At 58.0% G+C, this 25,480-nt stretch overlaps 2 protein-coding genes across 3 annotated transcripts; both read right to left on the bottom strand.

Moving 5' to 3' along the window:
• Nucleotides 1-11,573: 11,573 nt before the first annotated feature.
• LOC138063909 (mucin-3A-like) lies at nucleotides 11,574-19,304 on the bottom strand. Of its 2 annotated transcripts, none has more exons than XM_068924050.1 (13): nucleotides 17,369-19,304; nucleotides 15,702-16,721; nucleotides 14,998-15,477; nucleotides 14,474-14,581; nucleotides 14,244-14,359; nucleotides 14,063-14,121; nucleotides 13,806-13,951; nucleotides 13,567-13,632; nucleotides 13,320-13,482; nucleotides 12,499-12,678; nucleotides 12,114-12,211; nucleotides 11,858-11,916; nucleotides 11,574-11,765 (listed from the first exon to the last, which is right to left on the bottom strand). In XM_068924050.1, the coding sequence occupies exons 1-13, from the start codon at nucleotides 17,433-17,435 to the stop codon at nucleotides 11,730-11,732; spliced, it is 2,598 nt and encodes an 865-aa protein (XP_068780151.1). In that variant the 5' UTR covers nucleotides 17,436-19,304; the 3' UTR covers nucleotides 11,574-11,729. The 2 variants fall into 2 exon arrangements, with proteins under 2 accessions (XP_068780151.1, XP_068780150.1); XM_068924049.1 differs by having other exon boundaries at nucleotides 11,575-11,765; nucleotides 13,567-13,635.
• Nucleotides 19,305-20,645: 1,341 nt separating this feature from the next.
• Nucleotides 20,646-24,632, bottom strand: LOC138063904 (mucin-3A-like). Its single transcript, XM_068924031.1, has 11 exons — nucleotides 24,262-24,632; nucleotides 24,041-24,148; nucleotides 23,823-23,950; nucleotides 23,675-23,733; nucleotides 23,436-23,584; nucleotides 23,215-23,283; nucleotides 22,628-22,790; nucleotides 22,304-22,465; nucleotides 21,968-22,074; nucleotides 21,666-21,724; nucleotides 20,646-21,503 (listed from the first exon to the last, which is right to left on the bottom strand). Exons 1-11 carry the CDS (start codon nucleotides 24,317-24,319, stop codon nucleotides 21,465-21,467), a joined length of 1,101 nt encoding a protein of 366 aa, XP_068780132.1. The 5' UTR covers nucleotides 24,320-24,632; the 3' UTR covers nucleotides 20,646-21,464.
• Between the last annotated feature and the right edge of the window lie 848 nt (nucleotides 24,633-25,480).

Genomic DNA, 25,480 nt, shown 5'->3' with positions numbered 1-25,480 from the left:
ATTCGGATGCAGGTGTGGTAGTGGTGTGGAGAGTGTGAGTCGAAGTGGGAGAGGTGTTGGTGATGAGGGTTGCTGGAGAGTTGTCCGTGGTGGATTTGGATGCATCTGTGGTAGTGCTACGTAGTGTAGAAGTCGTAGTGGGAGAGGTGTTGGTGATGAGGGTGGCTGGAGAGGTGTCCGTGGTGGATTCCGATACAGCTGTGGTCGTTACGAGGAGATTGGGAGTCGACGTGGGAGAGGTGTTGGTGATGAGGGTGGCTGGAGAGGTGTCCGTGGTGGATTCGGAGGCAGGTGTGGTAGTGGTGTGGAGAGTGTGAGTCGAAGTGGGAGAGGTGTTGGTGATGAGGGTGGCTGGAGAGGTGTCCGTGGTGGAATCGGATGCAGCTGTGGTCTTTAGGAGGAGAGTGGGAGTCGAAGGGGGAGAGGTGTTGGTGATAAGGGTGGCAGGAGAGGTGTCCGTGGTGGGTTCCGATACAGCTGTGGTAGTGGTGTGGAGAGTGGACATCGAAGTGGGAGAGGTGTTGGTGATGAGGGTGGCTGGAGAGGTGTCCGTGGTGGATTCGGATGCAGCTGTGGTAGTGGTGTGGAGAATGTGAGTCGAAGTGGGAGAGCTGTTGTTGATGAGGGTGGCTGGAGAGGTGTCCGTGGTGGATTCCGATGCAACTGTGGTAGTGGTGTGGAGAGTGGGAGTCGAAGTGGGAGAGGTGTTGGTGATGAGGGTGGCTGGAGAGGTGTCCGTGGTGGATTCCGATGCAACTGTGGTAGTGGTGTGGAGAGTGGGAGTGGAAGTGGGAGAGGTGTTGGTGATGAGGGTTGCTGGAGAGGTGTCCGTGGTGGATTCAGATGCAGCTGTGGGAGTGGTGTGGAGAATGTGAGTCGAAGTGGGAGAGGTGTTGGTGATGAGGGTGGCTGGAGAGGTGTCCGTGGTGGATTCGGATGCAGCTGTGGTAGTGGTGTGGAGATTAGAAGGTGAAGTGGGAGAGGTGTTGGTGATGAGGGTTGCTGGAGAGGAGTCCGTGGTGGGTTCCGATACAGCTGTGGTAGTGGTGTGGAGAGTGTGAGTCGAAGTGGGAGAGGTGTTGGTGATGAGTGTGGCTGGAGAGGTGTCCGTGGTGTATTCCGATGCAGCTGTGGTAGTGGTGTGGAGAATGTGAGTCGAAGTGGGAGAGGTGTTGGTGATGAGGGTGGCTGGAGAGGTGTCCGTGGTGGGTTCCGTTACAGCTGTGGTAGTGGTGTGGAGAGTGGGAGTCGAAGTGGGAGAGGTGTTGGTGATGAGGGTGGCTGGAGAGGTGTCCGTGGTGGGTTCCGTTACAGCTGTGGTAGTGGTGTGGAGAGTGTGAGTCGAAGTGGGAGAGGTGTTGGTGATGAGGGTGGCTGGAGAGGTGTCCGTGATAGATTCCGATGCAGTTGTGGTAGTGTTGTGGAGAGTGGAAATCGAAGTTGGAGAGGTGTTGGTGATCAGGGTGGCTGGAGAGGTGCCCGTGGTGGATTCAGTTGTAGCTGTGGTAGTGGTGCCTAGTGTAGAAGTGGAAGTGGGAGAGGTGTTGGTGATGAGGGTGGCTGGAGAGGTGTCCGTGGTGGATTCCGTTTTAGCTGTGGTAGTGGTGTGGAGAGTGTGAGTCGAAGTGGGAGAGGTGTTGGTGATGAGGGTGGCTGGAGAGGTGTCCGTGGTGGATTCGGATGCAGCTGTGGTAGTGGTGTGGAGAGTGTGAGTCGAAGTGGGAGAGGTGTTGGTGATGAGGGTGGCTGGAGAGGTGTCTGTGGTGGATTCGGATGCAGTTGTGGTAGTGGTGTGAAGAGTGGGAGTGGAAGTGGGAGAGGTGTTGGTGATGAGGGTGGCTGGAGAGGTTTCCGTGATGGATTCCAAGGCACCCGTGGTAGTTATGAGGAGAGTGGAAGTGGAAGTGGGAGAGGTGTTGGTGATGAGGGTGGCTGGAGAGGTGTCCGTGGTGGATTCGGAGGCATCTGTGGTAGTGGTGTGGAGAGTGGAATTGGGAGAGGTGTTGGTGATGAGGGTGGCTGGAGAGGTGTCCGTGGTGGATTCGGAGGCAGCTACTGTTGTTAGAAGGAGAGTGGGAGAGGAAGTGGGAGAGGTGTTGGTGATGAGGGTGGCTGGAGAGGTGTCCGTGGTGGATTCTGGTGCAGCTGTGGTAGTGGTGTGTAGTGTAGAAGTCGAAGTGGGAGAGGTGTTGGTGATGAGGGTGGCTGGAGAGGTGTCCGTGATGTACTCGGATGCTGCTGTGGTAGTGGTGTGGAGAGTGGGAGTGGAAGTGGGAGAGGTGTTGGTGATGAGGGTGGCTGGAGAGGTGTCCGTGGTGGATTCGGATGCAGCTGTGGTAGTGGTGCGTAGTGTAGAAGTCGAAGTGGGAGAGGTGTTGGTGATGAGGGTGGCTGGAGAGGTGTCCGTGGTGGATTCGGATGCAGCTGTGGTAGTGGTGTGGAGAGTGGGAGTGGAAGTGGGAGAGGTGTTGGTGATGAGGGTGGCTGGAGAGGTGTCCGTGGTGGATTCGAAGGCAGGTGTGGTAATGGTGTGGAGAGTGGAAGTGGTAGAGTTGTTGGTGATGAGGGTGGCTGGAGAGGTGTCCGTGGTGGATTCCGATACAGCTGTGGTCGTTACAAGGAGAGTGGGAGTCGAAGTGGGAGAGGTGTTGGTGATGAGGGTGGCTGGAGAGGAGTCCGTGGTGGATTCGGATGCAGGTGTGGTAGTGGTGTGGAGAGTGGGAGTGGAAGTGGGAGAGGTGTTGGTGATGAGGGTTGCTGGAGAGTTGTCCGTAGTGGATTTGGATGCATCTGTGGTAGTGCTACGTAGTGTAGAAATCGTAGTGGGAGAGGTGTTGGTGATGAGGGTGGCTGGAGAGGTGTCCGTGGTGGATTCCGATACAGCTGTGGTCGTTACGAGGAGATTGGGAGTCGACGTGGGAGAGGTGTTAATGATGAGGGTGGCTGGAGAGGTGTCCGTGGTGGATTCGGAGGCAGGTGTGGTAGTGGTGTGGAGAGTGTGAGTCGAAGTGGGAGAGGTGTTGGTGATGAGGGTGGCTGGAGAGGTGTCCGTGGTGGAATCGGATGCAGCTGTGGTCTTTAGGAGGAGAGTGGGAGTCGAAGGGGGAGAGGTGTTGGTGATAAGGGTGGCTGGAGAGGTGTCCGTGGTGGATTCGAAGGCAGGTGTGGTAGTGGTGTGGAGAGTGTGAGTCGAAGTGGGAGAGCTGTTGTTGATGAGGGTGGCTGGAGAGGTGTCCGTGGTGGATTCCGATGCAACTGTGGTAGTGGTGTGGAGAGTGGGAGTGGAAGTGGGAGAGCTGTTGTTGATGAGGGTGGCTGGAGAGGTGTCCGTGGTGGATTCGGATGCAGCTGTGGTAGTGGCACGTAGTGTAGAAGTCGAAGTGGGAGAGGTGTTGGTGATGAGGGTGGCTGGAGAGGTGTCCGTGGTGGATTCGGATGCAGCTGTGGTAGTGGTGTGGAGAGTGGGAGTGGAAGTGGGAGAGGTGTTGGTGATGAGGGTTGCTGGAGAGGTGTCCGTGGTGGATTCGGATGCAGCTGTGGTAGTGGTGTGGAGAATGTGAGTCGAAGTGGGAGAGGTGTTGGTGATGAGGGTGGCTGGAGAGGTGTCCGTGGTGGATTCGGATGCAGCTGTGGTAGTGGTGTGGAGAGTAGAAGGTGAAGTGGGAGAGGTGTTGGTGATGAGGTTTGCTGGAGAGGAGTCCGTGGTGGATTCGGATGCAGCTGTGGTCGTTACAAGGAGAGTGGGAGTCGAAGGGGGAGAGGTGTTGGTGATGAGGGTGGCAGGAGAGGTGTCCGTGGTGGGTTCCGATGCAGCTGTGGTCGTTACAAGGAGAGTGTGAGTCGAAGTGGGAGAGGTGTTGGTGATGAGTGTGGCTGGAGAGGTGTCCGTGGTGTATTCCGATGCAGCTGTGGTAGTGGTGTGGAGAATGTGAGTTGAAGTGGGAGAGGTGTTGGTGATGAGGGTGGCTGGAGAGGTGTCCGTGGTGGGTTCCGTTACAGCTGTGGTAGTGGTGTGGAGAGTGGGAGTCGAAGTGGGAGAGGTGTTGGTGATGAGGGTGGCTGGAGAGGTGTCCGTGGTGGGTTCCGTTACAGCTGTGGTAGTGGTGTGGAGAGTGGGAGTGGAAGTGGGAGAGGTGTTGGTGATGAGGGTGGCTGGAGAGGTGTCCGTGGTGGGTTCCGATACAGCTGTGGTAGTGGTGTGGAGAGTGGGAGTGGAAGTGGGAGAGGTGTTGGTGATGAGGGTGGCTGGAGAGGTGTCCGTGGTGGATTTCGATACAGCTGTGTTCGTTACGAGGAGACTTGGAGTCGAAGTGGGAGAGGTGTTGGTGATGAGGGTGGCTGGAGAGGTGTCCGTGGTGGATTCGGATGCAGCTGTGGTAGTGGTGCGTAGTGTAGAAGTCGAAGTGGGAGAGGTGTTGGTGATGAGGGTGGCTGGAGAGGTGTCCGTGGTGGATTCCGATACAGCTGTGGTAGTGGTGTGGAGAGTGGAAGTGGGAGAGGTGTTGGTGATGAGGGTGGCTGGAGAGGTGTCCGTGATAGATTCCGATGCAGTTGTGGTAGTGTTGTGGAGAGTGGAAATCGAAGTTGGAGAGGTGTTGGTGATCAGGGTGGCTGGAGAGGTGCCCGTGGTGGATTCAGTTGTAGCTGTGGTAGTGGTGCGTAGTGTAGAAGTGGAAGTGGGAGAGGTGTTGGTGATGAGGGTGGCTGGAGAGGTGTCCGTGGTGGATTCCGTTTTAGCTGTGGTAGTGGTGTGGAGAGTGTGAGTCGAAGTGGGAGAGGTGTTGGTGATGAGGGTGGCTGGAGAGGTGTCCGTGGTGGATTCGGATGCAGCTGTGGTAGTGGTGTGGAGAGTGTGAGTCGAAGTGGGAGAGGTGTTGGTGATGAGGGTGGCTGGAGAGGTGTCTGTGGTGGATTCGGATGCAGCTGTGGTAGTGGTGTGAAGAGTGGGAGTGGAAGTGGGAGAGGTGTTGGTGATGAGGGTGGCTGGAGAGGTGTCCGTGATGGATTCCAAGGCACCCGTGGTAGTTATGAGGAGAGTGGAAGTGGAAGTGGGAGAGGTGTTGGTGATGAGGGTGGCTGGAGAGGTGTCCGTGGTGGGTTCCGATAGAGCTGTGGTAGTGGTGTGGAGAGTGGAAGTGGAAGTGGGAGAGGTGTTGGTGATGAGGGTGGCTGGAGAGGTGTCCGTGGTGGATTCGAATGCAGCTGTGGTCGTTAGGAGGAGAGTGGGAGTGGAAGTGGGAGAGGTGTTGGTGATGAGGGTGGCTGGAGAGGTGTCCGTGATGGATGCCGATGTAGCTGTGGCAGTGGTGTGTAGAGTGTGAGTCGAAGTGGGAGAGGTGTTGGTGATGAGGGTGGCTGGAGAGGTGTCCGTGGTGGAATCGGATGCAGCTGTGGTCGTTAGGAGGAGAGTGTGAGTCGAAGTGGGAGAGGTGTTGGTGATGAGGGTGGCTGGAGAGGTGTCCGTGATGTACTCGGATGCTGCTGTGGTAGTGGTGTGGAGAGTGGGAGTTGAAGAGGGAGAGGTGTTGGTGATGAGGGTGGCTGGAGAGGTGTCCGTGTTGGATTCGTATGCAGCTGTGGTAGTGGTGTGGAGAGTGGGAGTCGAAGTGGGAGAGGTGTTGGTGATGAGGGTGGCAGGAGAGGTGTCCGTGGTGTATTCGGAGGCAGCTGTGGTCGTTACGAGGAGAGTGGGAGTGGAAGTGGGAGAGGTGTTGGTGATGAGGGTGGCTGGAGAGGTGTCCGTGTTGGATTCGTATGCAGCTGTGGTAGTGGTGTGGAGAGTGGGAGTCGAAGTGGGAGAGGTGTTGGTGATGAGGGTGGCTGGAGAGGTGTCCGCGGTGTACTCGGATGCCGCTGTGGTAGTGGTGCGTAGTGTAGAAGTGAAAGTGGGAGAGGTGTTGGTGATGAGGGTGGCTGGAGAGGTGTCCATGGTGGATTCCGATGCAGCTGTGGTAGTGGTGTGGAGAGTGGGAGTCGAAGAGGGAGAGGTGTTGGTGATGAGGGTGGCTGGAGAGGTGTCCGTGGTGGATTCGGATGCAGCTGTGGTAGTGGTGTGGAGAGTGGGAGTGTTAGTGATGAGGGTGGCTGGAGAGTTGTCCGTGGTGGATTCGGATGCAGCTGTGGTAGTGGTGTGGAGAGTGGGAGTGTTAGTGATGAGGGTGGCTGGAGAGTTGTCCGTGGTGGATTCGGATGCAGCTGTGGTAGTGGTGTGGAGAGTGGAAGTGAAAGTTTCAGAGGTGTTGGTGATGAGGGTGGCTGGAGAGGTGTCCGTGGTGGATTTGGAGGCAGCTGTGGTCGTTACGAGGAGAGTGGGAGTGGAAGTGGGAGAGGTGTTGGTGATGAGGGTGGCTGGAGAGGTGTCCGTGGTGGATTCGGATACAGCTGTGGTCGTTAGGAGGAGAGTGGGAGTGGAAGTGGGAGAGGTGTTGGTGATGAGGGTGGCTGGAGAGGTGTCCGTGGTGTACTCGGATGCTGCTGTGGTAGTGGTGTGGAGAGTGGGAGTGGAAGTGGGTGAGGTGTTGGTGTTGAGGGTGGCTGGAGAGGTGTCCGTGGTGGAATCGGATGCAGGTGTGGTCGTTACGAGAAGAGTGTGAGTGGAAGTGGGAGAGGTGTTGGTGATGAGGGTGGCTGGAGAGGTGTCCGTGGTGGATTCGGATGCAGCTGTGGTAGTGGTGTGGAGAGTTTGAGTGGAAGTGGGAGAGGTGTTGGTGATGAGGGTGGCTTGAGAGGTGTCCGTGGTGTATTTAGTTGTAGCTGTGGTAGTGGTGTGGAGAGTGGAAGTGGAAGTGGGAGAGGTGTTGGTGATGAGGGTGGCTGGAGAGGTGTCCGCAGTGGATTCCGATGCCGCTGTGGTAGTGGTGTGGAGAGTTGGAGTGGAAATTGGAGAGGTGTTGGTGATGAGTGTGGCTGGAGAGGTGTCCGTGGTGGATTCAGTTGTAGTTGTAGTAGTTGTGTGGAGAGTGGGAGTGGAAGAGGGAGAGGTGTTGGTGATCAGGGTGGCTGGAGAGGTGTCCGTGGTGGGTTCGGATACAGCTGTGGTCGTTACGAGAAGAGTGGGAGTCGAAGTGGGAGAGGTGTTGGTGATGAGGGTGGCTGGAGAGGTGTCCGTGGTGGATTCGAATGCAGATGTGGTAGTGGTGTGGAGAGTGGAAGTGGAAGTGGGAGAGGTGTTGGTGATGAGGGTGGCTGGAGAGGTGTCCGTGGTGGATTCGGATGCAGCTGTGGTAGTGGTGCGTAGTGTAGAAGTCGAAGTGGGAGAGGTGTTGGTGATGAGGGTTGCTGGAGAGGTGTCCGTGGTGGATTCCGATGCAGCTGTGGTAGTGGTGTGGAGAGTGGACATCGAAGTGGGAGAGGTGTTGGTGATGAGGGTGGCAGGAGAGGTGTCCGCGGTGGATTCCCATGCAGTTGTGGTAGTTACTAATACAGTGTACTGTTTCGTGGGAGAGTTGTTGGTGATGAGGGTGGCTGGAGAGGTGTCCGTGGTGGATTCGGAGGCAGCTGTGGTAGTGGTGTGGAGTGTTGAAGTGGAAGTGGGAGAGGTGTTGGTGATGAGGGTGGCTGGAGAGGTGTCCGTGGTGGGTTCCGATGCAGCTGTGGTAGTGGTGTGGAGAGTGGAAGTGGAAGTGGGAGAGGTGTTGGTGATGAGGGTGGCTGGAGAGGTGTCTGTGGTTTCCCTGTAGGTATCCATGCTAGCCCTTAACATGTCATTCGGGAAGTAGTTGGTGTCCATGGTGGTGGTCTCATCTGTTGTCCTTGTGGTTTGTGTTACAGCTTTGGTGGTTGCCACAGTGGACGAGAGTACATTCGACATAGAGGAATCTGTGATGAGTTCCGAGGTGCCTGAGGTAGTGATGAAGAGAGCAGAAGTCGAGGTAGGAGAGTTGTAGGTGGTTAGGGTGGATGGAGAGCTCACTGTGGATATTTGGGCCTTTTTAGAGTGAACTGAGTGCTTTTGAAGTTTAAAAATTTCTTAATGGCTGCTGCAAGAGCAATTTTTCAGGGTCGTTGAAAGACAGAACGTCACTACTCTCCTCAGGATGGCCGGGGACCCAGGTGTCCTGGCTGACCTTCTCACCTTCTTACTACAGAACATTCCCACACCTCCACATCTCCCCAAGATCTTTCCAGGTCCTACCTGCCATACCGGGGTGCTCTCCGCGGGTGGAGCCCTTGTCAGAATTAATCTGTGAATCCCAGGACCTTTACCCTATGGCTTAGCTTTGCTGTGGCATCTCCTGCAAGCCCTTTCTCGGTGTGTTTTTACTGCCACGTGCCTGGCTGAACCATGCATCTGCGAGCAACGAGCAAGGCCATGCCCACCCCATGCTAATAAGGAGGAGCCCTACCCAGGAGCCGGGTGCCCGTATGGCTCCCGCCGCAGGTGGGCGACAAGCACTGATAAACACAGCATACGGCTTGGGAGATGACTCTGCCGATGTCCAAGGGCACGGTGACGGGTACAAAACCGCAGCCCCAAGACACGTTTTGGGCCGCGTGGGGCTGGCAATATGCGTGGAGGTTGGGAAGGTTGGACAACATTGACTCCTTGCCCCCTCTCTTATCTCTATTACCAGCTCGGCCGTGGACTGCAGCTCATCGGGTGCGGTGGGAGCTTAGGGAGGAAGGAGACAGGGGAAACCGCCTTCTCGGTGGTGAGTAGGAGTCCTTCAGAGCAAGTTTTGCTGGGGAAATTCCCCCCTGGAAACTTCCCCAGCCTGTTTAAGTTGGTTTTAGCTATGCTGGCTTTAGAAAAAAAAGAAAAAAAGGCAAAAGCTGTGCTTTTTAAAAAAGACGTGTCTGCTCCAGCCAGCTTGCTTTTAATTGAAGCTCTCCAGAAGAGGCCGTGCTGACTTTCTCCTAAATTAGCTTCCCTTATGCAATAAGCTCACCATCTTCCTTGCACTTAACGAGATTTAAAGGCTCACGAGCACAGCAGCCTCTGTGAGTGCTGTGGGGGGGGGAGGCAGGCAGGGGGCAGATTGCCGTCTCCGAGCGCTCGGCAAGGGCCGATGCAACAGCCTCAGCCGGTGGAAAGGCTGCAGGGAGGCAGCCGGGCAGTGCTGTGGAGAGGATGGGGCATAAACAAACATGCAAAAGGCTGGAGCAGAACGAGCGAGTGATGGTAGGGGAGGAAGGAATCGGCTCATCGGCTAGATGGGTCGGTTGTGGGGGGATGTGACTGGGCTCCTTCCTGGGAGACCTCATCCATGTGGTCAAACGGATGCAGGCAGCGAGCCGTGTCGGCGCGACCCGTGCCCCAGCGCACCGCGTGAGGGCTCACAGGTGGTGTGGGCCAGGCAAGGCTGCAGGAAACGCCAAACTAGATGCAATGGGTCACCCTTCCTGGGAAAATCAGCCTGCAGTGGGGATGGACCACCACACGGAGGCCCCCGCGAGGAGTAACGTGACCCACCGCTGTCACCGTCCCAGGAGATAAATCCAAGCAGGAGCTCTTTGCCTTAGGATGTCCCTCAATCTGCCCCTGCAGGACCCATGGATGGGATGGGATTGGGTGGAGAGGAGTGAGGTTGCCAGCTCAGAGGGAGGTTTTATGGCTAAGGGATGGAGGCAGCAGGATTCAGGCCCCATAGCAGAGAAGGTGGGCTTACACAGTAGGGGAGACCGTGCAAAACTAACGATTCATGGAGGAGAAACTCCTGAGCCCAGGAGGACGTGAGCATTTCTGGACCAATTTCACAGCCCTCCCCAAAGAAACCCACAAGGAGACGGCACCTCCCATCCCTTGGGGGGAGTCAACGCTTTGCCCCTCCATTCCCCCAAAACAGCCAGAAAAAATGCGTTGCAAGGGCCTACTCACTCATTATGCCTCCGGAGGTGAAGGGGAGGAGGAAGGGAAAGAGGAGGATGGAAGTCATCTTTCCGAATCACCGGTCCGTAGGCAACGGGAGCAGCATCCCAGAGCAGCGAGCCGCACCGGACGCTGGTACAGTGAAAGTGAGCAGTGAAGACTGAGCGAAAGAGAAGAGGTACCAGGGAACTTTGCCCCTTGGCAAGCAGAAGAAAGCTGCTTTCACATCATTGTGCCCACTGTTTTATGAGCCACTCCGCAACGGTGAATGCAAAGTTACGAGATTTTCCCAAGAAAAGATGGAAAAGAACAAGTTCGTGGCGGTTGGAGCCAGCTACAGGCCAAAACTCAGCCATCCAGTGAAGGTCTGGATTAGTTCCTGGCGCTGCGTCAGCCAAGTCAAGTCCCAAGAGATGCTGGACCATGCTCACCGTGGCTGTGTCCGGATGGCGACAGGGGCACCCTTCTAGCAGCCCTGCCCCTAGCATCAAGGGCTTTCAGGCACATGGCTGGAGCACCACAAGCACCTGGGTTAATTTTTAAAATGGGGCAAAGCAAGCCGGCGTTGACCCCAACTTGGCCGGGAGCTGGGCTGAGAGCTCGATCCTGCTGGTGGGGGTGGTCCCACGGGCGTCACAGCTGTGGACACGGCTGCACCCGGGGCTCTCCAACCTCATCTTTGCATGCAGCTGAGTTAGAGGGTGGGAAAGCCCCAGGAAACGGCCGTAAATCATACCAAGTAACCCTCCTGAGCCGCCCTGGGCTGCCGCCCTCCTCAGCCTTTCCTTTGCCCTGCTTTCCTCAGCCCCTGTGTGTGTGCCCACAGATGGGGAAGGGCTGTTTTCCACCCAAAAAGCAAACACCCTAATCTCTGCAGCGCCTCGCCGGTGATACTGCTGCCAAGCAGCTGGCGTGGGCCGTAGGAGGGTCAAGGAAACAATGCGGGGGAGGTGGGGGAGGAGAAAAGACAATTTTATTGCATTTCTGGGTGGGATGGCTGAGTGGTGTAGCAGGGTGCGAGCTGGGCAACCCTTGCTCCCCTCAACCCCAGATGGATTTTCCTCCCCTCCCGGAGCAGCGAGGGCTCTGGTTTCCCGGGAATAAGGTGCTTTGCAAACGCTGGTGGCCGTGGCGGTGGAGCAGGCTTTCCCCATCCTCGTAGAGCCGGAGCGAAGGACGGTGCCTGCAGGTGGGTCTTTCTAGATGTGGCTGTACCAAGGGCAGCATCTGCCCTTCATGCGGCCCAGACCAGCTGCTCGGGCTTTTGCCCCATATCCCAGGAGGGTGCTCCAGACCCTTTCCCTACCCTTGGGATTTCTTCCCCACCCCGCCAGGCCCGTTTGTCTTGATTCTATTTCAGGAGGCGAAATAAATACTTTAATAAATATAATTTCCGCGGGATAAAGTTCCTCCTCCTCCAGCTGAGGATCTGAGCGGGGATGAGCCCTGGCTGCATTGAACTGGTGAGGTAGATGCAGGGATGTCCTCTCCAGCAAGAGGTCCTTGGGGGGGGAGGCCAGGGGAGACCCCTCCTCTCTCATAGAGGTACTGAATTGACCTGCATCTCCCCCAAAGCGGAGGATGTTGAGCAATGCTGGGGGCCTTCACCACCTCCCCTCTTCAGGGGCCGAAATTTGCCATCATTGCAGTTTCTTTGTGTCACATATGGATCCAGCCCTGCAATAGCCATGTGCCCCCCCCTCCCCCCACTTTGGGGTCCGTAGGCCAAGAGGGAAGTCAAATCCTTGTGTTTGGACCTCTCCACCCCGGCCCTCCACCCTCATTCCCCCGCCGTGGGGCCAGGCAGCCCCCCTCCACAGCTCTCCCCCTGCTCTTGCAGCTGTGCACGTGGCGATCTCACTCCCCAGCCCGTTTTGAGGGGGTGCTGAGTTTTCATCCCCGCTTCCCGGCTCAGAGGAAATCACAGGGACGCTGCAACTTCTGCCTGCGGCTGCATCTGCAAGAAGAAGAAGGAAAGGGCTGTGAGACATAGAGATTTGAGGCATCCCACAGGACAGCTCACGGCACGGGCACCGGCTGGGTACGTACCGGCATGGAGAGGGCTGCGACCTCTGCATTGGGCTTGTAGGCACTGCGGGTGTTGGAGGCTGTGGAAGAGAGAGGAACGACAGGTGAGGACCCGTCAAGGGCAGGGATCACTCTCCACAGGGCCAAGGTTTCTTCCCAATAGCCAGATGTTTGTCCCTTCTCGCCTTTAAGCCAAACCGCACCCTGCAGCAGGCGCCCAGCCCTGGGGCGGGACGCCTTCCCCAGCTGCCCCGGGACAGAGGTCTTCTGGGCTCACCTTTCCAAGGTGCTGAGCCTCTGCCGTTCACGTGATAGATGCCGGTTGCATGGGAGTTGCTCCTGTTGCCTGGCCAGCTGCTGTCGTCACCGGTCTCGCTGCAAAGAGGACACCGGTGAGATGCCAGGGTTTGCATGTGGGGCAAAGGGGGCAGAGGGTAGTCTGCAGGCTCCAGCATCCTAGCAATGGAGCTGGCAGCTCTCCCCGGGGGCTGTTAACTCTCCCACCCTCATCTGAAAACTTGCTGCCCTCAAGTTTTGGCAAAAGGATATTTTTGAGGTCGTGCCAGCTTTGATATCAGCCCTGATTTTGGCACCCAGAGGTCCAGATGCCCTCCCTGCCCCAGGAAGGACTTCGGAGTCCTGCCCTTCCTCAACCCCTTTACCTGGCCTTGGCGAATTTTCCCTTCCCTTGGGCCAGGCAGATGGTGAGGATGAGGCAAAGGATGAGCAGTATCAGGATGGTCAGCCCCAGCCCAAGCCCCACACCCAGCCCTAGCCCCAGTTTGCTGATGTGGGTCTCGCAGCGGTTGCCAGATGTCAGGTACCAGGGGATGTCCGGGCAGCTGTGGGAGAGATGCAGAGTGTGAAGGGGTCCCAGCCCCTTTTCCTGGCCCCCAAGACCTGGCCTGGGATCAGGATTTGGGATCAGGATCCTCTGAGAGACGCACTGGGGTCTTAGGGCCCTTCTCAGAGCTGCGGAGAACCCAGGAGTCCTGGTCCCACATCCATGAGTTAGAGTCAGGTTTGGGGTTGGGTTTAGGGTCAGATTTGGGGCTGGGGTTAGATTTGGGGCTAAGGTTGGTGTTAGAGTCAGGTCTGGGGTTAGTGTTAGGAGTAGGGTCAGGATTCGGATGAGGATTAAGGGTCAGGTTAGGGTTAAGAGGTTAGTGCTGTGACTGAGAATAGACTAGGGTTAAGGTTAGGTTCAGGAATGGTGTTAAGATTAGGGTTAGCATCAGGGCTAGGCCGGGGATTGGGTCAATGTTAGGGGGAGGTCTGAGCTTTAAGGGTCTGGATAAGGGTTAAGGTTAGGTGTAAGGCTGGTGTTAGGGCTAGGACTGGGATGGGGGTTAGGTCAGTGTTAGGGTGAAGCTGGGGTTGGATAAGGGTTAAGGTTAGGGGTAAGGCTGGAGTTTGGATAAGATTAGGGTTGGGCAAGGTTTAGGTTTAGGTTATGGCCAAGGCAAGTGCTGGAGCCACCCACAAGCAGCGAGGTCCCTCCAGCGTCACCCGGCAGAGCCCGCTGTTGCAGTTGATGGTGCCGGGGACATTGAGGGTGCAGTTGGTGACGCAGAGGAGACTGTGCCGTGTCCAGTAGGGGTAGTAAAACTGGCTGAAGTTGGCTGGCGTGTACTTTTTACAGAGCTCTGGAGAGGAGAGTCAACATCAGAAGAAGTCCCAGCCTCAGGTCACCCACTCCCCACGGCGTCTGCAGGCTGCGCCATGCTTACCCGTTGCGTTGAGCTTTGCCGTCTCAGTGAGGGTGACTTTGGATGAGGAAGCACTGAAACAGAGCTCTTCTGGAAGAGGAAAGAGTAAGACTTCACTGGAGGCCCCCACCGTGCATGGAGATGGAGAGGGGTAGGGTCAGGGATAGAGTCTAACCCTAATTGCAGATCTGCTGCAGCTGTTGCAATTGCTACCCTCCCTGCTACCCCCAGGATGCACTCAGCCCTGCCCAGGCACCTACTTGCCGTGTGGCTGCAGTCCTGGGGCTGAGCCCTGGACTTCATCATCTCCAACAGCTCCTGGGACTTATGGTCGAGGCTGATGTTGGGGTTGGCTTCAGTCGGTGGGTGCAGGAAGACTTTGTAGTTCACTACAACGCTGCCTTTTCTGTGGGGAGCAAAAGTGTCCTGCTGGGGCATGGAGCTCCTTGCACAGCCCATCTGTCAGGGGCTGTGGAAGGCAAGATGGGGACAGGTATGGGGCAGGCCATTCGCTCACGTGAGGTTCAGAATCCTGGCACCACGGTAGCCAGAGACATTCTGGTACATCTGGTCGATCTGGGGAGAAGAGGGGAAGATGGGTGACCTTCAATGCAGAATTACCCTGTAGGGTGGCCCTGGGTTCCCCCACCTCCCTATCTCCCATGGGGCAGCACTGTCATGGCCTGGGAGGGACTCACCGTCTGTCCAAACTCTTCAGCGAAGCTGCGATAGGCTGCAGATGAGGAATTCCCCATAGCTTCAGAGAAGACTCGGTTGGTGACACGCGCCATCATCGTCACGGAGGGGCCCAGCTCTTCGTGGGAAGGAAGAATGCCCGTGAGACCTTGGAGCACGGTACCCCTGGGGCATCCCACGGGCATGTCTCCACCCTGGGGATCCCAGAAGGGGACAGAGGGATATTGCTTACCTGCTGTGATGTTGATGGTCGATGCTGCAAACTGGCAGTGGGATCCGTCAATGTTGGGGGGGCAGAGACAAACTGTCCCTGTCCAGAGACCCCCATTTTGGCAGGGATCTGCAAGGAGAAATGCAGAAGGATTTGTGGATCTGCACCCTTTTCCCTTCCATCCCATGACATCTGGCACCTCAGATCCCCTCCCAGATCCACACAATTCAATGCACCAGCAATGCAGCCCCCAGTTTGTTTTTTTTTGCGGGGGGGACACAAGGCAGGGACAAGGAGAAAGACAACACCAGGTCCTGGCCAGTTTCCTGGTGCATCCCTCTTGGGTGGGGGCAAATGCTGCCTTGAAAGAGAGTTTCCATGACTTCTTAGCAGGGCTGCAGAGGTGCAAGTCCCTTTGGGAGCCCAGACACCCTGTTCACAGACACCTGCCTCTCCCAGGCAGGGAAACGGGGGACCTTTGCAAGCGAAGCCTCCATGCTAGCAGGATTCAAACCCAGCCTGGGACCTTGCACACCCTCACCAACCTGCGGTGGTAGGAACCGGTGTGGTGGTGGTGGTGGTGGTGGTGGTCTTCGCAGTAGTTGTGCTCTTAGTAGTTGGCTTAGGTGTTGTTCTGGAGGTGGTGGTGCTCCTGGTTGAAACGGTGCTCTTGCTAGTAGCAACGGGGGCCTTGGGGGTGGACTTAGGCCTGGTGGTACTGGGGTGGGTGACTGGGATCTCAGTGGTGCTTGCGTTGTAGAACTCACACCGGGGGCCGTAGTAACCACTGGGGCAGTAGCATTCAGTGCCCACGGCTGTGGCCCCATTCTGGCAGGCCGTGGTGTTGTCGTAGGTGTCGCAGCGAGGCCCGGACAGCCCTGGCGGGCAGATGCACCTATTGCCCACAGCTGTGCTGCCATTGTGGCACCGGTCGGTGTCGTCCACAGTCTCACAAGACGGACCGGAGAAGCCGGGCAGGCAGAGGCACTTGGTTAAGTTGGCGACACCACCGTTGTGGCAAACAACTGGAAGAGATGTGACATGGAAAAGTTTGAGGGTCAGTGAGGAGAACCAGGTGTCCTGGCCCTCAGGCTCCAAACCAGCCCATCTCGAGCAGGGCAGAGGACCCAGGTGTCCTGTGTCCTTGCTTCCCTTCCTACGTCCCCTTTATCTTCTAACCCAGGAGACCTCATGTCTCTCCCAGCCCTGGAAAGGAGACCCCATCCCAGTTCCTGTCCCAGGGACCCACCGGGTGTGGGGCTGGACCCGTTCAGATGCCAAGGTGGGAGGTAAGGGCAAAGGCTGCTGAGGGGCTGGCTGGTGGTGCTCCTGAACAACATGGGTGTCGTCGTGATGTTGGGAGGCGGGATGGTCACTGCTGAGACACTGGCATTACCAGCTGATGCCCCTGTTGGAGTGGCCCAAGACACATTCACTGTGGCATTGGGCTCAGAGACGGGTCTTGCCGTCACGATAGGGTGTGTGCCATTCGGGGGATGCTGGGGCATCTCTGTCGTGTGAGTGAGCTTAGAGACAGGGCTCACTGTCGTGATGAGGTGTGTGCTGTTCGGAGGGTGCTGGGGCACCTCTACCGTGTCATTGTGGGTGCCACCCGGCGTTGTGCAGTTTCCAGAACACGTCACGGTGGTGTTTCCAGAGGCTGTGGGGGCTGTGCTGGTCCTGTAGGGCTGAGCTGTCATTTCGCTAGCAGAGGCATTCGTGGGGGACACCGTGAGCTGCCCCATGGTGTTGGCTGGGCTTCTTTCTGAGGTGGGCATGGTGCTGTTGGTCTCAGACGTGTTCAGTGGTGGGCTGAGAGTTGTGTCGCTTACGGGGCTGGAGATATTTTTCCTGGTGGTGACATTCTGGCTCCCAGGCACAGTGGGCGTCAGGGGGCTGTCTGGGTACTTGCACTCACAGCGGGGTCCCCAGAAAGTCGGGGGGCACCGGCACCCTGTTCCCAGGAGCGTGCCACCATTCAGACAGGAGCTGGGCTGCTCCTTGTACTGGCAGAGGGGTCCCCAGTAGCCCAGGGGGCACACACACTCCATCCCAAAAGCCGTGGCCCCGTTCTGGCAGGCACTGGCTTCATCAGGGAGTTGGCACAAGGCTCCCTTGAACCCCGGCGGGCAGTAGCACTTCGTCCCAACGGCAGTGCCTCCATTCTGGCAGGCTTTGGAGGAATCCTGGATTTCGCAGCGGGTGCCGTTGAAGCCGGGGGGACAAGCGCATCCTTCCCCCACGGCTGTGCCACCATTCTCGCAGGAGGCTGGAAGACAGCAGACCCCAGATTCAGATTGAGCCCTGAATCCCTGCCCCGAGCTGCAGGAGGAACCCAGGAGTCCAGGCTCCTGAATGGCTTCGCTCCCACCCAAATTCAATAGAGTCAACTCACTCCTCAGCCCGCTCTTACTGCAAAGCTCCCTCCCCCCCCCCACCCCATTCACAGGGCTCAGGAAGGGACCCAGGAGTCTGGGTCAGAGGCAGAGGGAGCTGGGGGGCCCCACTGCAGGAGTCCTCTGCAAGAGCTGTCTCTAGACACAGGCCCAAGGCACAAATCCTCTGGCCAGACCTTACCAGGGAAGGAGAAAGGGGAACGGACACAAGGAGATGGGAGAGGTTGCTCCTTGCTTGGAGGGCAGATGGGACACCCACATGGTGGGAAACAGGGCACGAGACCCCCTCATGGGCACCCTGGACTGGGATTAACCCCGATATTGGCCCAGATTTTGTCCTCAGAGGAAGCCAGGAAGTCTAAGCTCTCTGGGGAGGATTTTGAGGGAGACTAGGAAGCCCAGAAAGGACCAAAACCCCTCCAGTGGGTTGTATGTGTGGAGAAAGAGGTAATGGGAAGGGTAAGATGATGTCTCTGTGCTCACAGGATGGAGATCTCTCTGGCTCTTGTGCTTCACTCACCTGAGGTAGCCTTCAAGGGGACAAAGAAGAGGATGGTGAAGAAGCAGCAGCCCAGCTTCATCTTCATCTGTCAGCAGAGCCCAGAGGAGCACCGTGCGCTGCGGAGGAGCAGCACAAGGACTGAGCAGGAGGGACCTGGTGCCAGTGACTTTGTGTCCCGCAACACCCAGGCTGGTGAGGTCTTCAAAATCAGGGCAGGGCCACGTTGGTAAATAAGCACTGAGTAATTTTTATCGATGCCCACGAACAGAAAGGGTGTGAAGGGACTGGACGTCCGCAGGTTGTGCCACATTTCCCAGGAGGCTGGACCGGCCACAATGAGCCTGGGTCCAACGCCTATCACCAGAGACAAGAGAGGGAGGGAGTGGCATTTCTCAGCACCCTGATAAGCTTAGGGAGAGACAGGATGGTCCCCCTCCGTCACTGCCACCCACAGCCCATTTGTCCTGCCCTACCTTGGGGCGCGGCCCCCCAAATCTGCACTGTTTCCAGGGAGAGGAAGAGGAGGGCAGGGGCCTGTTTCTGCCTGAATCACCTCGGCTGGCTGGAGTCAGTCTGGGCTGGGGCAATGCAGTGCCAGGCTCTTGTCCATCTCTCCTCACCACCTACCCAGGGATAAAAAGGCCCTCTAGCCCTGCCCTCCATGTCTGGGCATCCGCGGGTGTCATCCCTGGGGGTTGTCTGTCCCCAAGCACCCCAGGGCCCTCTGTCCCCTGGGTCCTCTCTCCCAAAACACCTGCCGGTGTCATCCCTGGAGCCCTCTGTCTTTGTGACCCTCCATCCCCAGGCACCTGTGAGTGACATCCCAGAAGTCCTCCATGCCTGGGTGCTGTCCCTGGGGCCCTCTGTCCTTGGGCACCTGTGAGGACTGTCCCCAGGACCCCCCCATTCACAGACACATCTGGGGGTCCTCCCCGGGTTCCCATGGATACCATCTGCAGGGCCGCCTATCCCCAAGCACCCACGGGTGTCATCCCCAGGAACCCCCATCCTTGGGCTCCCATGGGTGTCATTTCCAGGGCTCTCTGTCCCTAGTAAGTGTCAAGCCCAGACTCCCTATCCCTGGATTCCTGTAGGTGCCATTCCCGGTATCCCCCATCCCTGGCACCCTGTGGGTGTCCTCCTCAGGGTCCCTCCACAGTCCTGAGCCCCTCCTTGGGTGCCTTCCCTGGGAACCTCCCTCCCGGGTAACCACGGATATCATCCCTGGCCTCCCGTGGGTGCCCTTCCTAGGGCTCTCCCCCTCCCTCCCCAAACCCCCCTGGCTACTCTCCTCAGGGGCTCCCCCACCCCCGGAACTCCCGTGGGTGCTTTTCCCAGGGGTCCCCCAGCCACAGTGGGTGCCTCCCCAGGGCCACCCCGCCCCACGGGAGCCACTCGCATGCCCCTGTGGGTGCTGTCCCGGATACCAGCAGCTGCCATCCCCGGCCCCTTGTGGGTGCCCTCCCCGGGCCCCCAACCCCCGTCCCCCGTCCCCTTCCCCCCCGCCGGTGCCGGTGTCGGTGCCCGGGGCGGTGAGGAGCTGTCCACGGTGCTGGAGACACCACCCGGGGGCCTCCTGGTGTGTCCCGGGGCCAGCGTGTGTCCCGGTGCTTCCCAAGGGCATCCCGGGCTGTTCCGGGTGCAACACGTGTCCCGGTGCTTCCCAGAGCATTCCCAGTGTGACCCAGGTCCAGCGTGTGTCCCGGTGCTTCCCAAGGGCATCCCGGGCTGTTCCGGGTGCAACGTGTGTCCCGGTGCTTCCCAGAGCATTCCCAGTGTGACCCAGGTTCAGCGTGTGTCCCGGTGCTTCCCAAGGGCATCCCGGGCTGTTCCAGGTGCAACACGTGTCCCGGTGCTTCCCAGAGCATTCCCAGTGTGACCCAGGTTCAGCGTGTGTCCCGGTGCTTCCCAAGGGCATCCCGGGCTGTTCCGGGTGCAACACGTGTCCCGGTGCTTCCCAGAGCATTCCCAGTGTGACCCAGGTCCAGCGTGTGTCCCGGTGCTTCCCAAGGGCATCCCGGGCTGTTCCGGGTGCAACGTGTGTCCCGGTGCTTCCCAGAGCATTCCCAGTGTGACCCAGGTCCAGCGTGTGTCCCGGTGCTTCCCAAGGGCATCCCGGGCTGTTCCAGGTGCAACGTGTGTCCCGGTGCTTCCCAGAGCATTCCCAGTGTGACCCAGGTCCAGCGTGTGTCCCGGTGCTTCCCAAGGGCATCCCGGGCTGTTCCGGGTGCAACACGTGTCCCGGTGCTTCCCAGAGCATTCCCAGTGTGACCCAGGTTCAGCGTGTGTCCCGGTGCTTCCCAAGGGCATCCCGGGCTGTTCCGGGTGCAACACGTGTCCCGGTGCTTCCCAGAGCATTCCCAGTGTGACCCAGGTTCAGCGTATGTCCCGGTGCCCCCCAGCGCATGCCAGGGTGTCCTGGGTGCAAAGCGTGCCCTGGTGTGTCCTGGGATTTCCTAGCACTTCCCAGAGCATTCTGGGGTGTCCTGGGACTGACGTGCTCTCCAGAGTGTCCTGATACTTCCCAGCGCTCCCCAGTGCATCCTGGTGTGTCCTGTGTGCAACGTGCTCCCCGGAGTGTGCCAGTACTTCCTAGTGCATCCTGGTCTTGGGTGCAATGTGCTTCCCAGTGCCCCGGAGTGCATCCTGGTGTGTCCTGAGTGTAGCGTGCTCCCTGGCAGGTCCCGTTACTTCCCAGTGCCCCCCAGTGCATCCTGGGTGCAACATGCTCCCTGGCATATCATGGAACTTCCCAGTGCCCCCCCAGAACATCCTAGTGTGTCCTGGATGTAACATGCCCCCGGTGTGTCTCAGTACCTCCCACTACTCTGCGGTGCATTCCAATGTGTCCCAGGTGTAACATGCTCCCAGGAGTGTGCCTTTACTTCCCAGTGCTCCCCAGTATGTCCCAGTTGCAACATGCTCCTGGGGCTGTGCCTTAATCCAGGGTCCCTGAGGACTTCTCTGAACTGAGAGGTGCTAGTCTACGCCCTCCACCCCGAGCCTGGATGGGGTCCCTCTGGGCAGGGGACTGGTGCCGATGCGGGTGTCTTATCTGGTGAGTTTTGCATTGAACTCAGTCACAGCAGTCAGTGTCGGCCATCACTGTGCACCATTGGGAGAGCAGCTGACATCTGTCTTGGCCAGGCACATGGGTAGTTTCCTTGAAAAGGCGGCCGTGCCAAAGCTGGTTAACTACTGGCTACAAAGGTTGTGATAAGCCGTGGCAAGCATTTCCCTGGGTGCCAACGTGAGAACAAAGTAATAAAAGCAAACAACCATTACAAGTGCAATAGTAATAATTTTATTGGGCATGCAATACCCATGTGAAAAGGCGATTGATTGACAGCAGAGCCCAGGGGATGCAGTCCCCCTAGCCTCGCAGTCCCTGCAGAGACCCTCTGTCTGCTTGTCACAGTCCGTCCCCTACTTAAAGTGCTTTTCTCCACTGCTGTGAGGCCTCATCCTGCTCCGAAGAGCTCAGCCCCTCTGATTTCCACTTTTTTTTCTCTGTTGGCCTCAACCCATGGTTCTCTTCCATGCTTATCAGCCTAGTAACAACAAGAAGTTGTAGACACACAACACTCAATAGTTTTAGTATGCCTGTAAACTATTCACATGAACAAGGAAGGGAGGGAATGGCTGGCAGCACGTGGCCAGAGCAGCAGGTTTGGCATCCAAATAAATAATAAATACCAGGGAAACACCTGTCTCACACCCATGTGGCCTCCTGGCTCTCAGCATGTCCCGCATGCTAAGGCACCAGTCGGCAGGATCCATCCCTTCTTCCTTGGCTGGCCACTGGTGGTCCAGCCTCTGCAGATGGATTTATGTCACCCCCGGGGGACTGGGGTCTCCCCCGGGGTCCCCAGAGCTCCAGCAGTGGGGGAAGAGCTGTCCCTTCCTCCTTCTCTGAGGGAGACCCTTGGAGAGGCCAGGACCACCTGGAGGAACCTGTCCTGGGGAAGTTAGGGCCATCCGCAGCCCCTGAGAAGGTCTCTCTCTCTCCAGATGGTGCCAGCTGAGTTTTTCCTAGCCCCTTGGCCTTCCTCGCGTGCAGGTTTGTGGCTGGAATGGCCAAGGTTATGAGTGGGACCGAAGTCCCGGGGCGGGATCACAGCTTGGTCACAAGCGTCGGTCTCATGATGTGCGTCTGCAGAAGGTGAGAAAAGGGAGCATGAGGGGGTGACAAGGAGGCACATGTAGCCTCCCTGTGCAGGGCGCCACCCCCCCCCCCCACTCTCTTCTCCAGACACGTGGGTCCTCAGGCCAGGAAAGGGGGAGTGGGTGCTCCCAATGGAGAAGGGACACGTACCGGGACAGAGGTATCCACCATATCCAGTGAGGGCTGGAAGCTACGACATGTGTCACCTCCTGTGGGGAGAGGGCAGAAGGTATCAGGGTTAGTGGAAAGGCCCGGGTTTCCAAGCAGGGAGGTTCAAGGAAGGGACACCCATCGTTATCACTGGGGCATGCCCCAGTCACCGCCTTATGCCAGCCTGAACCAGGCTCAGGGCTGGATTCAGCCCCAGGCTTCTCCCAGCTGGAAGAGACCAGCTGAACCAGTCTGTTCACTGCTGCCAAGGGCAATGTGGGCCTGCTGGGGCTAGAGCTCACCTGTGAAGTTGGTGGCTCCCTGGTTTTGGTACATTAAGCCATCAGATGAGTACCAGGTGACGCTGTCCTCCTCGTACCAGCTGTCTCTGACATCAGAGTGAGCTTCACTGTGGGGGCATCAAGAAGCTGTCTTAGAGGGATGAGAGCCAGCAGAAAGAAGGGGCCAGCCCCCAAACCTGGAGTCCGGGTGTCTGGTTGCCAGCCCTGCTCTGACCCAGATGCACTCCCCTCTCTCCCCGCCCCCCCCAAAAAAACCCCCAGGCTTCAGGACTGCATTCCTGCTGAAAGCCATGAGGCTCCCCTCCCCAGGAACCCATTCCTCTGGGCTCTCCTTACCTGACATTGTACTTCCTCCGACGGCCCCTGACCAACAGCACAGTGAGCACAATGCAGACGATGAGCAGGACCGTGGCTGCCAGCCCCAGCCCCATGCCCAGCTTGTTGACACGCTGGGAGCAGTTCGTGCCCGTATACCAGTACATGGACTCATCCTGGCAGCTGTGGGGCAGAGAGAGGAGGTGGATCAAGCCTGTCTGCTCCTTGCCCCAGCCCCAAGGCTGGCAAGGGACTAGAGCAGAGAGCCTGGGGACCCACTCCTCACCAGTCCCATCACCCCCCCCACCCCGGTGCCGTGGGCACTGCTGGGACCGGGGCACTCACAAGCACTGGGGACCAGCCCGGGTGACGTGGCACTGGCCATGGTGGCAGTTCGTGGTGTTAGGTGTGTTGGGCGTGCAGGCAGTGATGCAGCGGATGAAGCCATCTACGGTCAGCGGGTAGTAGAAGTCCCGGTACTCGTTGGGTGCTCGCTGCCAGCAGATCTCTACCAAGGGGAACACGGGGTTAGGGAAGGCTGGGGGCACCCCAGGGCTGGTGGGATTTGGGCAGGGAACTGGTGGGTTACGTAGAGGACTGGTAGGGTTTATGGGGGGGCTGATGTGGTTTGTGGGCGGGGGGGGTGCATGAGGTTGATAGGCAACTGGTGGGTTATGTAGGGGTCTGGTAGGGTTCACAGAGGATTGGTGGGTTCCATAGGGGGCTGGTGGGGTTTGTAGAGGACTGGTAGGGTACGTAGGGGTCTGGTAGGGTGGGCAGGGGGGCTGCTGGGTTATATAGGAAGCTGATGGGTTATGGAGAGGATGGTGGGATATATAGGGGATGGGTAGGATATGTAGCCAACTCGTGGGGTTTAAAGAAGGGGGGTATGGTGCACTTAAAGGCCCCCCCAGCCCCTCACCTTCACTCACCTTCTAGGGACGAGGTCTCCGTCATGTTCTTGAGGACAGGGTTGGGGGAGACACTGAGGCAGAGGATGGCTGCAGGCAGGGAGAGAGAGGGATTCAGAGACCCTCCCCAAGGTGTCATTGCACCCGGGAGGCTTCCCTGGGCCAAACCAGTAGTGCCACATACAGGGATGGACCCAGGTGTTGGGGTGGGGGGCGGGGGGGGTACACGCAAGGACACTCACATGTGTTGTGCTGGCAGGCACCCTGGTTGGCCTCTGTGTCCCGCAGCATCTGCACCAACCTCTCTGTCACCTCCTGGAAGTGCTCTACCGTGTTGTTGCTCACCAGGGCGGTGAAGATGACCTCATGTTCCACCACGACACTGCCAGGCCTGAGGGGAGGGGTTGGGGGGGGGGGGGTTGAACAGGGAGGTCACTGGACACCTGGGTTCCCTGCCTCCCAGGGAACCTCCAGCCCTTACCTGAGACGGATGATCCTTACGCCCTCGTAGCCGGGGATGTGCCCATAGATCTTTTTTATCTACAAAAACAAGGAGGGGAGTGTGTGAGGTGCTGGGCCAGCCCTGCTTTGGGGAGATGGCCTGGCCTCTTTACCCCCCCCAGCCTCACCTCTGTTCGGAAATGCTCCTCGAACTTGCGATAGGCCTCTGAGAGGGTGTTGTTCAGCTCTTCCGTGTAGTTGAAGTTGGTGACAGTCAACACCAGCTCTGACTCCATCACAATCGTCCCTGGGTAAGCTAAAGACCCCAGGAGGGGAGGGGGTGCTCAGTGCACAGGCCCAGTCCTCCAGAGGCACTGATGACGGAGGGAAGGGAGGTTAGACTTACGGAGGCTGGTGTCGATGTAATCGGTGGAGAACTCGCACACAGGGCCATAGAAGTAGGCGGTGCAGATGCACTTGATGCCATCATAGGTGCCTCCATTCCAGCAGATAACTAGGAGAAAGTAAGGTTAGGGGTCAATAAGGGACAAGGACCATGGGGAGATAGCTCCGGAAAATGTCTGGGCTGAGGGCTGGGGGGGAAACGGGTGAGTAATGAGGATTTACCAGGAGGAATGATGGCTGTGGAAGTAACTTCAGTGGTAGAAGCTGTTGTGGAGCTCATTAGAGTGGTAGAGGCACTCTCTGTAGTGTAATTTACAGTGGAAATCACTGCTGAGGTGGTGGAGAAAGCACTGGAGACGTCATCACTGGCCGAAATTGCTGTTGAAGTTTCTACCAGGGTGCCATCAACACTAGAGGTTGCTTCTGGGGTGGTGAAAGCTGTGGAAGCTGTTTCAGAGTCAGAGGAGGTTGCAGTGGTTATCACATCAGTGCTAGAGGCTGCTGTGGAGGTCCATTCAGTAGTGGAAGAGAATGCAGTGGAGGTATCTGCTGAGCTTGAATCTGCAGCTGGTGTTGTCACTTGCGTGGTGCTAGCCGTGGTGGTCAGGATATCTGCCAAGGTGGTGGATGCTGCGGTAGTGGTCAGAAGTGTGGTGGAGGGCTCCGTGGAGGTCTCAGGTGAGGTGGTGGGTTGTGGTGTGGAGCAGACTTGCGAAGTGGAGGTGTCAGTGATATGTTCGGTTACGATGCCTGCCTGGGAGGTGCCTGTTGGGGTGGAGGAGAGAGCAGGAGAGGTGTCGGGAGAGGTGGAGGCCCCCGGGGAGGTGAGTTCTGTGTTGGAGACAGTGCTGGAGGTCTGCACAGTGGTGCTGGAGGAATCCGTGGAGGTGCCCACCGTGGTGGTGGGCAGTGGCGTGGAGGACTCTGCGGAGGTCGCCTCTGCAGCTGGTGTTGTCACTTGCGTGGTGCTAGCCGTGGTGGTGAGGGTGTGTGGCGAGGTGGTGGGCAGTGGCGTGGAGGACTCTGCGGAGGTCGCCTCTGCAGCTGGTGTTGTCACTTGCGTGGTGCTAGCCGTGGTGGTGAGGGCGTGTGGCGAGGTGGTGACTGCTGCCGTGGAGGTCAGAAGTGTGGTGGAGGGCTCCGTGGAGGTCTCAGGTGAGGTGGTGGGTTGTGGTGTGGAGGTGACTTGTGAAGTGGAGGTGTCCAGGGTGTGTTCAGTGGTGGCTGCTGCCTGGGAGGTGCCTGTTGGGGTGGAGGAGAGAGCAGGAGAGGTGTCGGGAGAGGTGGAGGCCCCCGGGGAGGTGAGTTCTGTGTTGGAGACAGTGCTGGAGGTCTGCACAGTGGTGCTGGAGGAATCCGTGGAGGTGCCCACCGTGGTGGTGGGCAGTGGCGTGGAGGACTCTGCGGAGGTCGCCTCTGCAGCTGGTGTTGTCACTTGCGT

Source organism: Struthio camelus, chromosome 37 (genome assembly GCF_040807025.1).
Source record: "Struthio camelus isolate bStrCam1 chromosome 37, bStrCam1.hap1, whole genome shotgun sequence".
NCBI classification, from domain to species: Eukaryota; Metazoa; Chordata; class Aves; order Struthioniformes; family Struthionidae; genus Struthio; species Struthio camelus.
This window is presented reverse-complemented; position numbering and strand designations above follow the sequence as displayed.

Excerpts from the sequence above, each read along its gene's own strand:
- LOC138063909 (XM_068924049.1), bottom strand. The coding sequence starts at position 17,435 with ATGAAGATGAAGCTGGGCTGCTGCTTCTTCACCATCCTCTTCTTTGTC. Across the intron at positions 13,952-14,062 it reads GCCAGGATTCTGAACCTCAC|AAAAGGCAGCGTTGTAGTGA; the intron begins GTGAGCGAATGG and ends TGCTCCCCACAG. Across the intron at positions 11,766-11,857 it reads TCGCAGCCCTCTCCATGCCG|ATGCAGCCGCAGGCAGAAGT; the intron begins GTACGTACCCAG and ends TTCTTCTTGCAG.
- LOC138063904 (XM_068924031.1), bottom strand. The coding sequence starts at position 24,319 with ATGAGCTCCACAACAGCTTCTACCACTGAAGTTACTTCCACAGCCATC. Across the intron at positions 23,951-24,040 it reads TTACATCGACACCAGCCTCC|CTTACCCAGGGACGATTGTG; the intron begins GTAAGTCTAACC and ends TGGGGTCTTTAG. Across the intron at positions 22,075-22,303 it reads CGGAGGAAGTACAATGTCAG|TGAAGCTCACTCTGATGTCA; the intron begins GTAAGGAGAGCC and ends ATGCCCCCACAG.